Raw genomic sequence first — 12,428 nt, forward strand, 5'->3', positions numbered from 1 at the left:
AAGTTTAATAAATAATTGACTGTAGTATTTTTTTTATTTAACCTTTATTTAACTAGGCAAGTCAGTTAAGAACAAATTCTTATTTACAATGACGGCCTAACCCGGCCAAACCCGAACGACGCCAGGCCAGTTGTGCGCCACCCTTTGGGGCTCCCAATCACGGCCGGATGTGATACAGCCTGGATTCGAACCAGGGACTGTAGTGACGCCTCTTGCACTGAGATCCACTCGGTAAGTGCCTGGGTACCAAATAAAGTAACAGGGTTGAAGTTTTCATCTTAAATCAGCCAATTTCAAACATTGACATTTCTGTGAACATTTCTGTGAAACTATGTACGTTTTACTTGTGGATTACTTATGGATTCTGTAAATAAAAATCGAAAATCAAGATATACCAATTTGTTTGTCTACATGCCATTTTAAAAACAATGCAGATGTTGGAGTAAACCTATTTTGGGTTAAGACAAGTAACTATGAATAAGGGCAAACATCCTGATAAGCTTGCAAACTGAGTTTTTGAATAAGACATCCAATTACCACTTTGCATTTAGAACGGTTGGTTTTAATATAGCTAGTAAATAACCAAATCTTTGATGGATCTCTAGATAAAATAAATGCGTCTCTCGTCTACTTCTGCAAGACGGTCGGCATAATCGTCATCATACTCCCTCATCTGATTGGTCGTTTCCAACGAACTGTAAACCGGCATACGCGTCATTACACTCCCTCATATGATTGGTCGAGTATTCGGACCTTCTGACTCTGGCTGTCATCACATTCCCTCATCTGATTGGTCGAGTAGGCGGGCCTTCTGACTTTGTGGCTGTGGTAACTAATGACGACCCAGTGTTGAGGCACTTTCAATAAAATCAGATCAGCGCTACAGTTTGTTACCACTGAAGCTGTGAGCTGTGCCAGGAGAGGTGGATTTAGGTCAGCGCAAGGATTGGACCGGCTGATTGCAGCCCTTAACATTGGCGATTGCTGCACTCTTTTCCACCATTTTTGGGGAGATAAGAGGACACCCAAAGTAACATTTATTGAGGGAGGAAGAGTCATTTTTCGTTCTAATTAGCTCGTTTATCAGCCTACCAATTTACGGACAATTTCTTATTCGTATCATCGACATCTGGCCTTTCGGTGAAAGCATATTTCACAGTTGGCAAGCTGTATTTCTGCTGAAAGGTTTTAATTTTAAAGAGACGGAGGCAGCTGAGTAAACAAAGTACAACTGACAAGAAGCCCACCAACCACCATGGATAACGCTCACACAAAGAGCGTTGAAGAAGTTTATAGCCATTTCTCCGTCAACGAAAGCACTGGACTTGGTTTGGACCAGGTGAAACGTCAAAAGGAGAAATGGGGCTCGAACGGTATGTGAACCTCTACACCTTTACTAGTAGTACCGGTAGCTATTTAGCTAATGTTCGCTATATGTCACTCATGAGGGAACATGATACGGTCATTTAGTCCCACTGTTAGCTAAAGTTACCAAGGAGTTACACATTGGGGTAAATGTCAGCCCCATCACTCGGCTCGGTCACGGACTGAATTAATTTGGCTGATGTCATCGTAGACAACCTCGTGGGTTTCAATCTTGTACAAAGTAGCTAGAAAGTAGTCGGTTACATCGGGGAATTGTTATATTATTGTAAGGGTATTTTAAACCAGGTATACAAGTGTAGACCGCTGACGTGTGCCTTGGCATTCTGATGTGATGGCCAGCCTGGGACAGTTGGGACAGCATAGCCGCTCGCCATGGGCATGGCACAGGCCTAGCTAGCTAACAGTTAATGATGCTAGTTAGCTAACGCAAGCCGGTTCATAGGATCCTGGGTTCTGTAGTTTTTCCTAGCTGTTCACACAAGAAACGAGGCTCGATTCCCGATTTTTAAGCTCATGAAAGCGTCTACTGGATGACATAAAATAGATTGGGTGCGTCTGACACCATTCAAGGTGACCTCTGAGAAAATGGGTTCAAAAAGTTACCTGATGTGTCACCACCGTGAATTCAAACATTGATTGTGCAATATGATTACCATCTACGACTTGCTACTGTTAATGACTCAGCCGAACACAAGACTCGGTGAATGCAATTAAATCCAAACCCTGTTTTTCCATGTTGCCTATAGCAAAGTTTTAGCTTTGCAAAATCTGAACCAGGACATATGGGGTTTAGTTGGGGATCATTGGGAGTCAAATGGGGTGGAGATAAACAAATTGCAGTGCCATATGTTTGATTGTCAGAATTAACAGCATTAGCTACTAAAACATTACTAATGTAATGGTGTGTTTCTCTTTTCCCTGTATGCACTTTGGATTGACCCATCTCCAGAGTTACCTGCTGAAGAAGGTAATAACACGTAATTAAAATAGTTTGTTGTGAAAGTTAAACCTATGTGCTACAAATTCTTCTTGATTTGATGTATTTGTACATCTCTTTCATTCCACAGGGAAGTCTCTATGGGAGCTTGTTGTTGAACAATTTGAAGATTTACTTGTACGAATTCTTCTGCTGGCAGCTTGTATATCTTTTGTAAGTATATCGCTTAGACTCTTTGTTTTTTAGATCGGGTTTAGAACACACACTAACTTTGGTACTGCTGCTGCTTGCCATGGGCCTGGAATTTGGTCATAAACCTTTAGTGACCGCTGTATTGTGAATGTATTAGATTGTTTTGGTTTATTACACAGCAGTGACAATCCCACAGACATGCTGTGTTAAGTTGTCATAGAAACAAACTCTTAAATCATCTGCTTGCTGTTCAGAGTTGCTGATGAAAGCACATCAGTAGGAGTGGGCTGTCTGGCATGGAAAGAGAAAGTGTATCTTTTGGCTTAGTGGCATGAGACGTGTGGACAGCAAGTGCAAATGTCTTCTGTTTGAATGCCTAGGCTCAGGTTACATTCACAGATCAGGCAGCCAAACAGCTGAGAAGGCTAGCTACACATTTGAGGAATGGTGATGACAGCAGCTGCTTGACTCGAGTTGCTATCACCATGTGTCTAACAAGACATTTGAGTCGTCTTTTACTCTCGCAGTGTAATCACTTCCTCTCCTCTGCCTCGTTATTTGGAGTAACAAGCCTATCCACAAGCTAAATGGTTTGATAGAAATGTAACTGACAGCGATGTAGCCTAATTTTCATTGTTCTGCAGTATTAGCAGTGTACTGCTACATCAGTGTTTACTATTCATGTTTTTTTGGTAGTGGACAGAAGGATGTTTTTGCACGGGAAAGGATTACAATGTAGTGTCAAACTATGTACATTGACTTGAGGAGATGAGGTCCTTTTGAGACCAGTATGGAGGTTTCAAGGGCTGTAATCTATAATCCCAGTGTGTGCCAGTCTGCTAGAGGAGCTGGTATGCAGTGCCCAGCCCTGCGATATGGTGGTGTTGGTGGTTGCTGTCTGACGGGTACAGGGCACCACTCAAGACCAAATTTGGGCTCTGACCTTCAGTAGGAGGGCATTCCCCAGATGAATGCACCATGCCTTCTCCCATGCACCACACTCCCATACTTTTGGTCGATTGTCAGTTGTTAAGTCAGATCCAATGATGGGCGAGTAGTAGGCTAATGAAATAACAAGCGGGTGCAGCAGAACTTGCAGCAGGGTGTTCATGATGCGGCTTTGTCCCGTTAAAGTGAATTTGTGCAACACATGTCGTGTGCTCTTATTCTCAGTAGATAACATGCAAAATAGTCTTGCTCCCAGAAGAGTGTTTTTATCTCCGGTTTGTGAGAGAGGAAGAGTGCAGAGTTGGGGAATGGCTATGTTAAGTGAAATCTGTTGGTTGTGACCGATTACTGCAGCAGTAGTCCTGGTAACTGGTTTGTTAGATGTGGTAAGGTGGCTGGCTGTTGGTTTCAACGGCTCATATTTGACATGCATACTATGCATGATACTTATGGCTACTGAGGGCCATTGATAAATGTGTCCAAATGTACTGTTATGTGCTGACACTGAAATGACATACAGCAACATATCAAGACGATCTGTTATAAACTGTAGTCTTACTGTATTTTCGGTGTTAGATTTAAGTTTTTGATTTTCAAATGTCTGATGTGCAAAATTGACCATAAATGATATAAAAACAGAGATTTCATTTGGAACTTTAAGTCAACAATGTGCGTTTTATAAAGAGTTGGCTATGTATTGCTCAGTACAGCAAACTCTAGTTAAATAATCACTCCAAATAAAATCACGGTGCTAGATTACGATGAGGTTCATGGTATTTCAAAGGTACTACGCATAGGATTTTGTTGAATTTTTGCGTTGTAATTTCAGAAAATGCCCATAATATATCTGGCGCTAATAATGGAATAGTGTTTTCACTGTATTACATACCCACCAGTGTTGTGTTTGGTTGTGATTTTCGCCTATTTAGGGCTCCTGCCTGAGCGACATCTGTCAAAAATGTTCTGACTTTGCGGCTATGATATCTGAAAATCGCTATCATTTCCTGGTTGCAAAAAGTCTACACTGTTCGCTCAATTTCTGTTTGTGAGACAACAGGCACTGAATAGTGTAGGGAATCATTGTACCATCTAAATCGTTGTGAAATGTATTTTGAATAAGAACAAATATATTTTTTACAGCTGTTTGAAGCTGGTGGACCAAAACCGGAAAAAAAACAAAGTTACTTTCTGTTCCGGTCCACTAGCTTCAAACAGCTGTAAAAACGATACCTGGCGGGAGAAATCAATAGGCTAATATCACAGCCAATCAAAACACTGGCGGGTAAGTAATACTGTGAAACACTATCATTCCACTATTACTGCAGCTATATTATGGACATTTTCTGAAATTACAATTCAAAAATTCAACAAAATCCTATGTGTTGCACCTTTAGCACATTGCTTTTGAACTTGGAAAATGTTGTCTGGCTTTGGTGTTAAATGAGCTCAAAGCTTTAGAAAATGTTTTAACATCTAAACAAATGTGTTGTATCCATTTTGTTTAAATGTGTTACTCTTGCACTGATATCCTGCTGTAAATCTTCTGATGTAACTTTTTGTATGTTCATCTTGTTGTCATTTATGTAAAAAATGGAGCTCACTCAACAAAATGTACATTTCTATGCATTTCTACCACTGCTAAGTAAATCAGTCGTATCAGAATGCATACACATTCTCCGTGGACATTTAGTTTAACCTTATTTCACAGCAGTTTTCTTAACATGATTCTGATCGCTTAAATGCATCGTAAGTAAGCGTAACCAGGGGGAGAGATGTTGTTAATTACTCCTATGCTATCTCCTATGTGGAATCATGTCAATAATGGATCATCGTTGTCTTGTTTACCTTTAGGTCTTGGCCTTGTTCGAGGATGGAGAAGAAACAATCACAGCCTTTGTGGAGCCTTTTGTAATCTTACTCATTCTTATAGCCAATGCCATCGTGGGTGTGTGGCAGGTGAGCAACTTGCATGACGTAATTTAGACATCTTTTACAGTATTTTGAATGTCGATGTTCAGTGTGGCATTGCAATGTCAATGACAGTATTCCCGAAACTCTTGTTTTGGTGCAGGCTGTGGAAAGGAATACTTATTGTATGCAACTAGCTAGCGACTATAGGCAAAACAGCTACCATAAAGAGTTGTAGGTAGGAGAATCCACAAGTCTCATACATTCCGTTCATTGGTCACATGGCAGTTTTATGCTTTCCTTTCTTTAAGGACTTGCTGTTCAATGGTAGATGAAAGTAGATGAAAACTGAGGCAAGGAAGAAAGTGGGTCACTGACTACATTTGAGAAGGTTTAGGCGTGACCAAAGTGACAATCCCTCCTCTTGCTCAGACTTCATGTCTGTTGCTTTAATTATGTTTACACCCATGGTCTCTTAGCCATTCTCTAATGTTTGCAGTCTTTGCAAAGAGAAATTTGGCTGTAGCAACTACCAACACAAATTGGCTGGATGCTCCCTTAGGATTTATTAATTCAGTCTAAATTCCTGCATGAGTTTGTCCAGAACTAGGTTACATTTCCTCAGTCTGTCGGAGTGTAACATTCCATAGATGGCATGTTTGTGAGCAAATGGTCTTGAACATTTGAATCCAGTCCATAATGCATTTCTGTGTAGTCAAAGAATGGAATAAATGATAGTTGTCTTTTTTACTCTGTTTTGATGCCCATTTTCTTGTCAGACCTTTTGTCACGCTGGTTGACTTTGCTTGCACTGCCAGGCAGCCCCTAGGAGGAATGTTCAGTAAGCTAAGCCAGTGCATGCCATGGAGTAGACTTACTCAACAGGAAGTGATGCAACTGGCCATCCCTGCCCTGATAGGCTCTCACTAACTGATATGTTGAAGTTGGCCTAGAAATGTGGACTTTAGAACTAAGCATTCTGTTCTAAGTGATTGAGTGAACGTGACTTTGGCATGGGGTGACGGTTCTTATTTAGCTGCTGTTTTCATAAATTACTAGTATATGTGACTGACACAATGTTTACTACTTGCACTTCTGTTTTCTTAATCATTAAAATATTGTAGACTGAATATGCACAGTTAAAATTAAGACTTGTTCCCTTTTAAAAATGTGTTAAGGTTTGCCATATGTAACTTTTTTTGGGGGGGGGCCTGACCAAATTCACATAGAAATTAGAGTTATATCTGTTAATCTAATTGAAAGCGGGTATATGAAGCTGTAGATCTGTTCTATGTGTGCTATTTCTATGATTTGTGCCTTTTTAAATTAACCCACCTATGTCTGCCGAAAGATATTTCACAGCGTTTTAGATTGTACAATGATTCTGAAATTAGGAAAACGATTAGAATTTTAGCAACCATGAAATGCCGGAGCGATTTCTGCATATTGCACCTTTTAAAAAAATATATATTTTCAGATTTTAAAGTAGGCGAAGGCAAATCTCCTGGTCCTTGTCATGCATTAAAGGCACAATCTCTAAGATCTCCTGCTGTCTTTGAATTCAAAACTGGTTCTATTTCACCAGCCCCATCCATCAGTTAACAAAACAAAGTGGCATGGTTAGGCTGTTGAAGTTTGTGCCTTTAAATGAACCCACATATCTGCAGTTTGTGGGATAGTGAAAAAGTAAAATGGACTTATTTGAATTTGCATCTATAATGTCGTCAGATCATCAAGTTCAATTTCAAATGTGTGAGCAAACGGTCAACATTTCTAATCTACACAGGAACGCAATGCTGAGGATGCCATTGAAGCCCTAAAAGAGTACGAGCCTGAGATGGGCAAGGTCTACCGCCAGGACAGGAAGACCGTTCAGAGGATCAAGGCCAAAGAAATCGTGCCGGGAGACATTGTAGAGGTTTCTGGTAAGGCAGCCCTGTCTTTCTCGCTGCTTTAGGATGCATTAGACTATTTCTCATAATTCAGTCATTTTGCTTATGAATAAGTATTGTTTTAAGGTTTAATTAAAAACAGTTATTATTCTTTGTTAGAAAAATATTTCCCTTTAATAGTTTAACACTGTAGAAAAAAAGGACAGTCCTGATCTCTTTTTACACAAAACAGCATTGTTTTTAGCCTTTGCTTTTTATGACACCTCATTCAGGTAAATGCTATTTTTAAAAGGGCTCATGAGTCCAGGCAAGGTCAGGCTGACGTTTTAGCAGTAAAAGCTCATTTCAATTCCCCTCATCCCCTAGTCCCACTGCAGAGGTGACTCACCCTACAGGAGTGGTGTATTTTGGGATGTTTCTATTAACCCATTGTCCCAGATGACTAGGCACTAGTGCTGCTGAAGGCCTCTCGGATCATGTGCGCATGTTTCCTGGGGGTGCTTAACTCACCAGGGTGCACTGAACACACCACCTTGATGAGTCTCGCATGCGGTTCAACCGTAGCTAAAACATCCCCCTTGGAGCCGGTAAACTCAACCTTTGAGTGGCTTGTCTCCCGTTTTCTCAGTGCAGCTGGTAAAAGAGGCTGGTATGACTCACCCAAAGACAGTGACTCTAGCACTTTAGCGAAGAGCGAGACGTCTCTGGTTTTGAGAGGAATGCGTCCTGGGCAGCACCTGGCTGCAGTGCAGCGGGGGATGGACGTATTGAACTGATGTGGCGTTGAATGCTGGAGTCCTTGAAGGGCTAACGTTATCATGATACTTCGTTTAACCCTAAGCCATAGAGGTGATGCGGTGTTTTTTTTGCGCAAAGTGGTGGGTTTATTTTAAGCCTGGATAGGCTGTCTAGATGATAAAATCATGGTGTATTTATAGCAGGCAGTGACAGTAGGGAAGATGGCCGGTGTCTGGTGCCCCCCCCCCCCCCTTCTCTGGGGAACATTGTTGCAGTGTGGGACAGTTTTTGGTAGGGCTCCAGAGTCACCTTGAGAAGGGCACCGTCAGCACTGCGTGCATTAGCTGCTCGCTAATTTCTATTAAACCAATTGTGTTAGTTAGTGATGGAAAATTAGGTTTGGGGGGTAGATGTTTGACAATGGCTTCATAATAGTATGCTTATCTAAGTGGGTCCTGGCAGTCTTAGTGGGTATTCTGTATAGTTGCCTTTATTTGATGCACAGGAATTTTTGTCAAAGACTGGTCCTGCTGTGTGAATTCCAGCCTCTGTGCCTCCTATGATTGTTTAGTGTGGGCATGATTGGTTGTGTGCTCTATGTTCACCCAGGAAAATGGCTAACATCCTTGCTCGGACTTCCAGAGAGTGGCCGGTAAAGCAGATATTGTCAGTGATGCGTTGTGCATGCTATCAGGTGGACATTGAGAAGCTCACCTAAAAGAGGGCATATGGGTCAATTCTGCAGAGCCTTTTTTATATTGGTTTCTGTGATGTTAATTTCTGAATAATGATTTTTGATCAAAGTCCCAGTGTGACCCCCCCCCGCCAGCAGGAGGGCTGGTTGTGACGCAGATGCCAGCTCACTGCTGAGGCAGAGGACGCAGGCTGCAGTGACTGGCTGAGCTGTGAGCAGAATACTAAACGGGCCATCTCTGGCCCTGCCCTGCCTGTCAGCCAGCCTCTCGCTCCGCTCCACTCCGAGCCCATTTCTCCTTCCCAGCTCCTGTAAGCCCTCTGGAGGTAGACACAGTTAGCTCTCTCCTTCTCAACTCTCATAAGCCCACATGGGACATCCACAGTCTAGAGATGGTGCTTTACTCTCTGCAGATGTGTTTACTGTCCGGAAGATTATAGCCCAGTGTTGGTTTTCATGACTGTTTTTATTGTAGCTAATGCATTTCTCAGTACATCCTCTGGCTGGGCTGGCTGTCCTCTTGCTGTATCTGTGTACTGTAGTTCATCCTTGTCCAGCCCAAGCTGTCTGACCCAGCACTGTCAATACAGGGATGCTGTGCTGAGGTTTGCTGTCACTGCTGTTCTTACTAAACTAATCTGCAGCTATGTGATGTCAGCTTTCCTTGACTGCTGTTCCAGGCAGGGTTCCAGACTGCAACCATTTAGTTGCATTTTGTGACCCTTTGACTTGGCTGTGCGAATAAATGTTTTAATTTAACTCATCGGTGGGAGCTGCACATTCTACATGGTCACCTCACTCAAAATGTTTTTTTTTTTAGGTGGCTTAAAACATTATTTGGTCAAACAGTAAAATACATTATTCTCATGATTCCTGCCTGTACATGTTTCGCTGGGGCCTGCTGCGATGTCGAACGAGTCACTTGCTTTCCTTTCCCGGAGAAAAAGTGTTCTGATTGATTAATTCGATGAAACAAACCGATATCTTGTCAGAGGTATAATTTTTATTTCTCAACTCTCCATTTTGAGCTTAATAGCAACTATTTTACAACCAAGATACAGTCCATTCAGAAAGTATTCAGACCCCTTGAGTTTTTCCACATTTTATTACGTTACAGCCTTATTCTAAAATAGATGTAATAGTTTTTTCCTCTCATTAATCTACACACAATACCCCATAATGACAAAAAAAATGTTATGTATAATTTCTTTTTTGGGAAATATCACATTTACATAAGTATTCAGACCCTTTACTCAGTACTTTGTTGAAGCACCTTTGGCAGCGATTACAGCCTCGTCTGAGCACGGCCGGATGTCTCTCACACCCTCCCGTAGCACCCAAGTCTTTGCAATCGCAAAAAACCTCTCCTCACATCAACCCTCAGCACTTTAATGTGCGAGTCTGTGTTTTATATGCTGACCTCACACCTCAACAAGCTTCTGATTTGGTCAGTGTCAATACTCCTGGCCACCATTGATTGGCAGATGTGTGAAGCAAATACATGTGCCCACAAGAGTTTTTCGAGGAAGTGAGCGAAACATCCACACTAGCTCAGCCATCCACATAGCGTAAAGAGCTGCGCGTGTGATTATTCAACTGGGAACATTTTCACGCTGGGAGAAATGTTAAAGCATGACGTCACAATCGGAACACAATCAGAACGATTGGGAAGAATCTTCTTCGCTGGGGAGATTTTTACATGACGCCACCAGGGAAAATGTTGGTCTGATGAGCTGTACCCTCTAGCCTGTCCCTCACAGCACCGTGGTTCAGACTGCTGCTGCTCCTGCTAGGAGATTCACTTATCTCTCAACCCCATAGTCACTCTTAATTTATCTCAGAACTTCAGGGAAATTAAAGAGATGGTTCTCTTCTCCCTGAATAGCTCAACATTGGCCATAAATGCAACGGCCATATGTTTTTTGTTTTGTTTTTTTACTTAAGGTGTTTATTGCACATAGCTAGTCATCAGCATAATGTGGTCTGTAGCCAGAGGTGTTGCATTTCTGCAGGAATCTGGGGGTTCTGGTCCCTGGCTGGTGCATGTTCTGTAAAATAGGGGCGCACATACAGTGAGGGGAAAAAAGTATTTGATCCCCTGCTGATTTTGTACATTTGCCCACTGACAAAGAAATGATCAGTCTATAATTTTAATGGTAGGTTTATTTGAACAGTGAGACACAGAATAACAACAAAAATCCAGAAAAACGCATGTCAAAAATGTTATAAGTTGATTTGCATTTCAATGAGGGAAATAAGTATTTGACCCCTCTGCAAAACATGACTTGGTGGCAAAACCCTTGTTGGCAATCAGAGGTCAGATGTTTTTTGTAGTTGGCCACCAGGTTTGCACACATCTCAGGAGGGATTTTGTCCCACTCCTCTTTGCAGATCTTCTCCAAGTCATTAAGGTTTCGAGGCTGACGTTTGGCAACTCGAACCTTCAGCTCCCTCCACAGATTTTCTATGGGATTAAGGTCTGGAGACGGGCTAGGCCACTCCAGGACCTTAATGTGTTTCTTCTTGAGCCACTCCTTTGTTGCCTTGGCTGTGTGTTTTGGGTCATTGTCATGCTGGAATACCCATCCACGACCCATTTTCAATGCCCTGGCTGAGGGAAGAAGGTTCTCAACCAAGATTTGACGGTACACGGCCCGTCCATCGTCCCTTTGATGCGGTGAAGTTGTCATGTCCCCTTAGCAGAAAAACACCCCCAAAGCATAATGTTTCCACCTCCATGTTTGACGGTGGGGATGGTGTTCTTGGGGTCATAGGCAGCATTCCTCCTCCACCAAACACGGCGAGAAGAGTTGCTGCCAAAGAGCTCCATTTTGGTCTCATCTGACCCACAACACTTTCACCCAGTTGTCCTCTGAATCATTCAGATGTTCATATGCAAACTTCAGACGGGCATGTATATGTGCTTTCTTGAGCAGGGGGACCTTGCGGGCGCTGCAGGATTTCAGTCCTTCACGGCGTAGTGTGTTACCAATTGTTTTCTTGGTGACTATGGTCCCAGCTGCCTTGAGATCATTGACAAGATCCTCCCGTGTAGTTCTGGGCTGATTCCTCACCGTTCTCATGATCATTGCAACTCCACGAGGTGAGATCTTGCATGGAGCCCCAGGCCGAGGGATATTGATAGTTCTTTTGTGTTTCTTCCATTTGCGAATAATCGCACCAACTGTTGTCACCTTCTCACCAAGCTGCTTGGCGATGGTCTTGTAGCCCATTCCAGCCTTGTGTAGGTCTACAATCTTGTCCCTGACATCCTTGGAGAGCTCTTTGGTCTTGGCCATGGTGGAGAGTTTGGAATCTGATTGATTGCTTCTGTGGACAGGTGTCTTTTATACAGGTAACAAGCTGAGATTAGGAGCACTCCCTTTAACCTCTATGGGCTAGGTGGGACGCAAGCGTCCCACCCGTGGTGCACTCCATCAACAGCAGGTGCATTTCAAGAGCGGCAAATTTGAATCCAAATAAATGTCAAAATTCAAATTTTTCAAACATACAACTATTTTACACCCTTTGAAAGATAAACAACTCCTTAATCTAACCACGTTTTACGATTTCAAAAAGGTTTTACGGCGAAAGCATAAATTTAGAGTATGTTAGGACGTACATTTACAAGAGTTGTGTGTAATGTTTTGTCAATTCAAAGACAGGATCACCAAAACCATAAAACCAGCTAAAATGATGCACTAACCTTTTACAATCTCCATCAGATGACACT

General features: G+C 42.3%; 1 protein-coding gene across 2 annotated transcripts in view; it reads left to right on the forward strand.

The window, feature by feature from the left end:
* Window positions 1-875: 875 nt before the first annotated feature.
* The window catches only part of LOC106579957 (sarcoplasmic/endoplasmic reticulum calcium ATPase 2), a 51,422-nt gene continuing 39,869 nt past the window's right edge, over window positions 876-12,428 (forward strand). For both annotated transcript variants that reach the window (XM_014160407.2, XM_014160408.2), the window contains exons 1-5: window positions 876-1,373; window positions 2,336-2,353; window positions 2,454-2,536; window positions 5,315-5,419; window positions 7,158-7,296. In XM_014160407.2, coding sequence (XP_014015882.1) covers window positions 1,256-1,373; window positions 2,336-2,353; window positions 2,454-2,536; window positions 5,315-5,419; window positions 7,158-7,296 — 463 coding nt within the window. In that variant the 5' untranslated portion in view covers window positions 876-1,255. The remainder of the gene's footprint in view (window positions 1,374-2,335; window positions 2,354-2,453; window positions 2,537-5,314; window positions 5,420-7,157; window positions 7,297-12,428) is intronic.

This window comes from Salmo salar, chromosome ssa20 (genome assembly GCF_905237065.1).
Source record: "Salmo salar chromosome ssa20, Ssal_v3.1, whole genome shotgun sequence".
Lineage (NCBI taxonomy): Eukaryota > Metazoa > Chordata > Actinopteri > Salmoniformes > Salmonidae > Salmo > Salmo salar.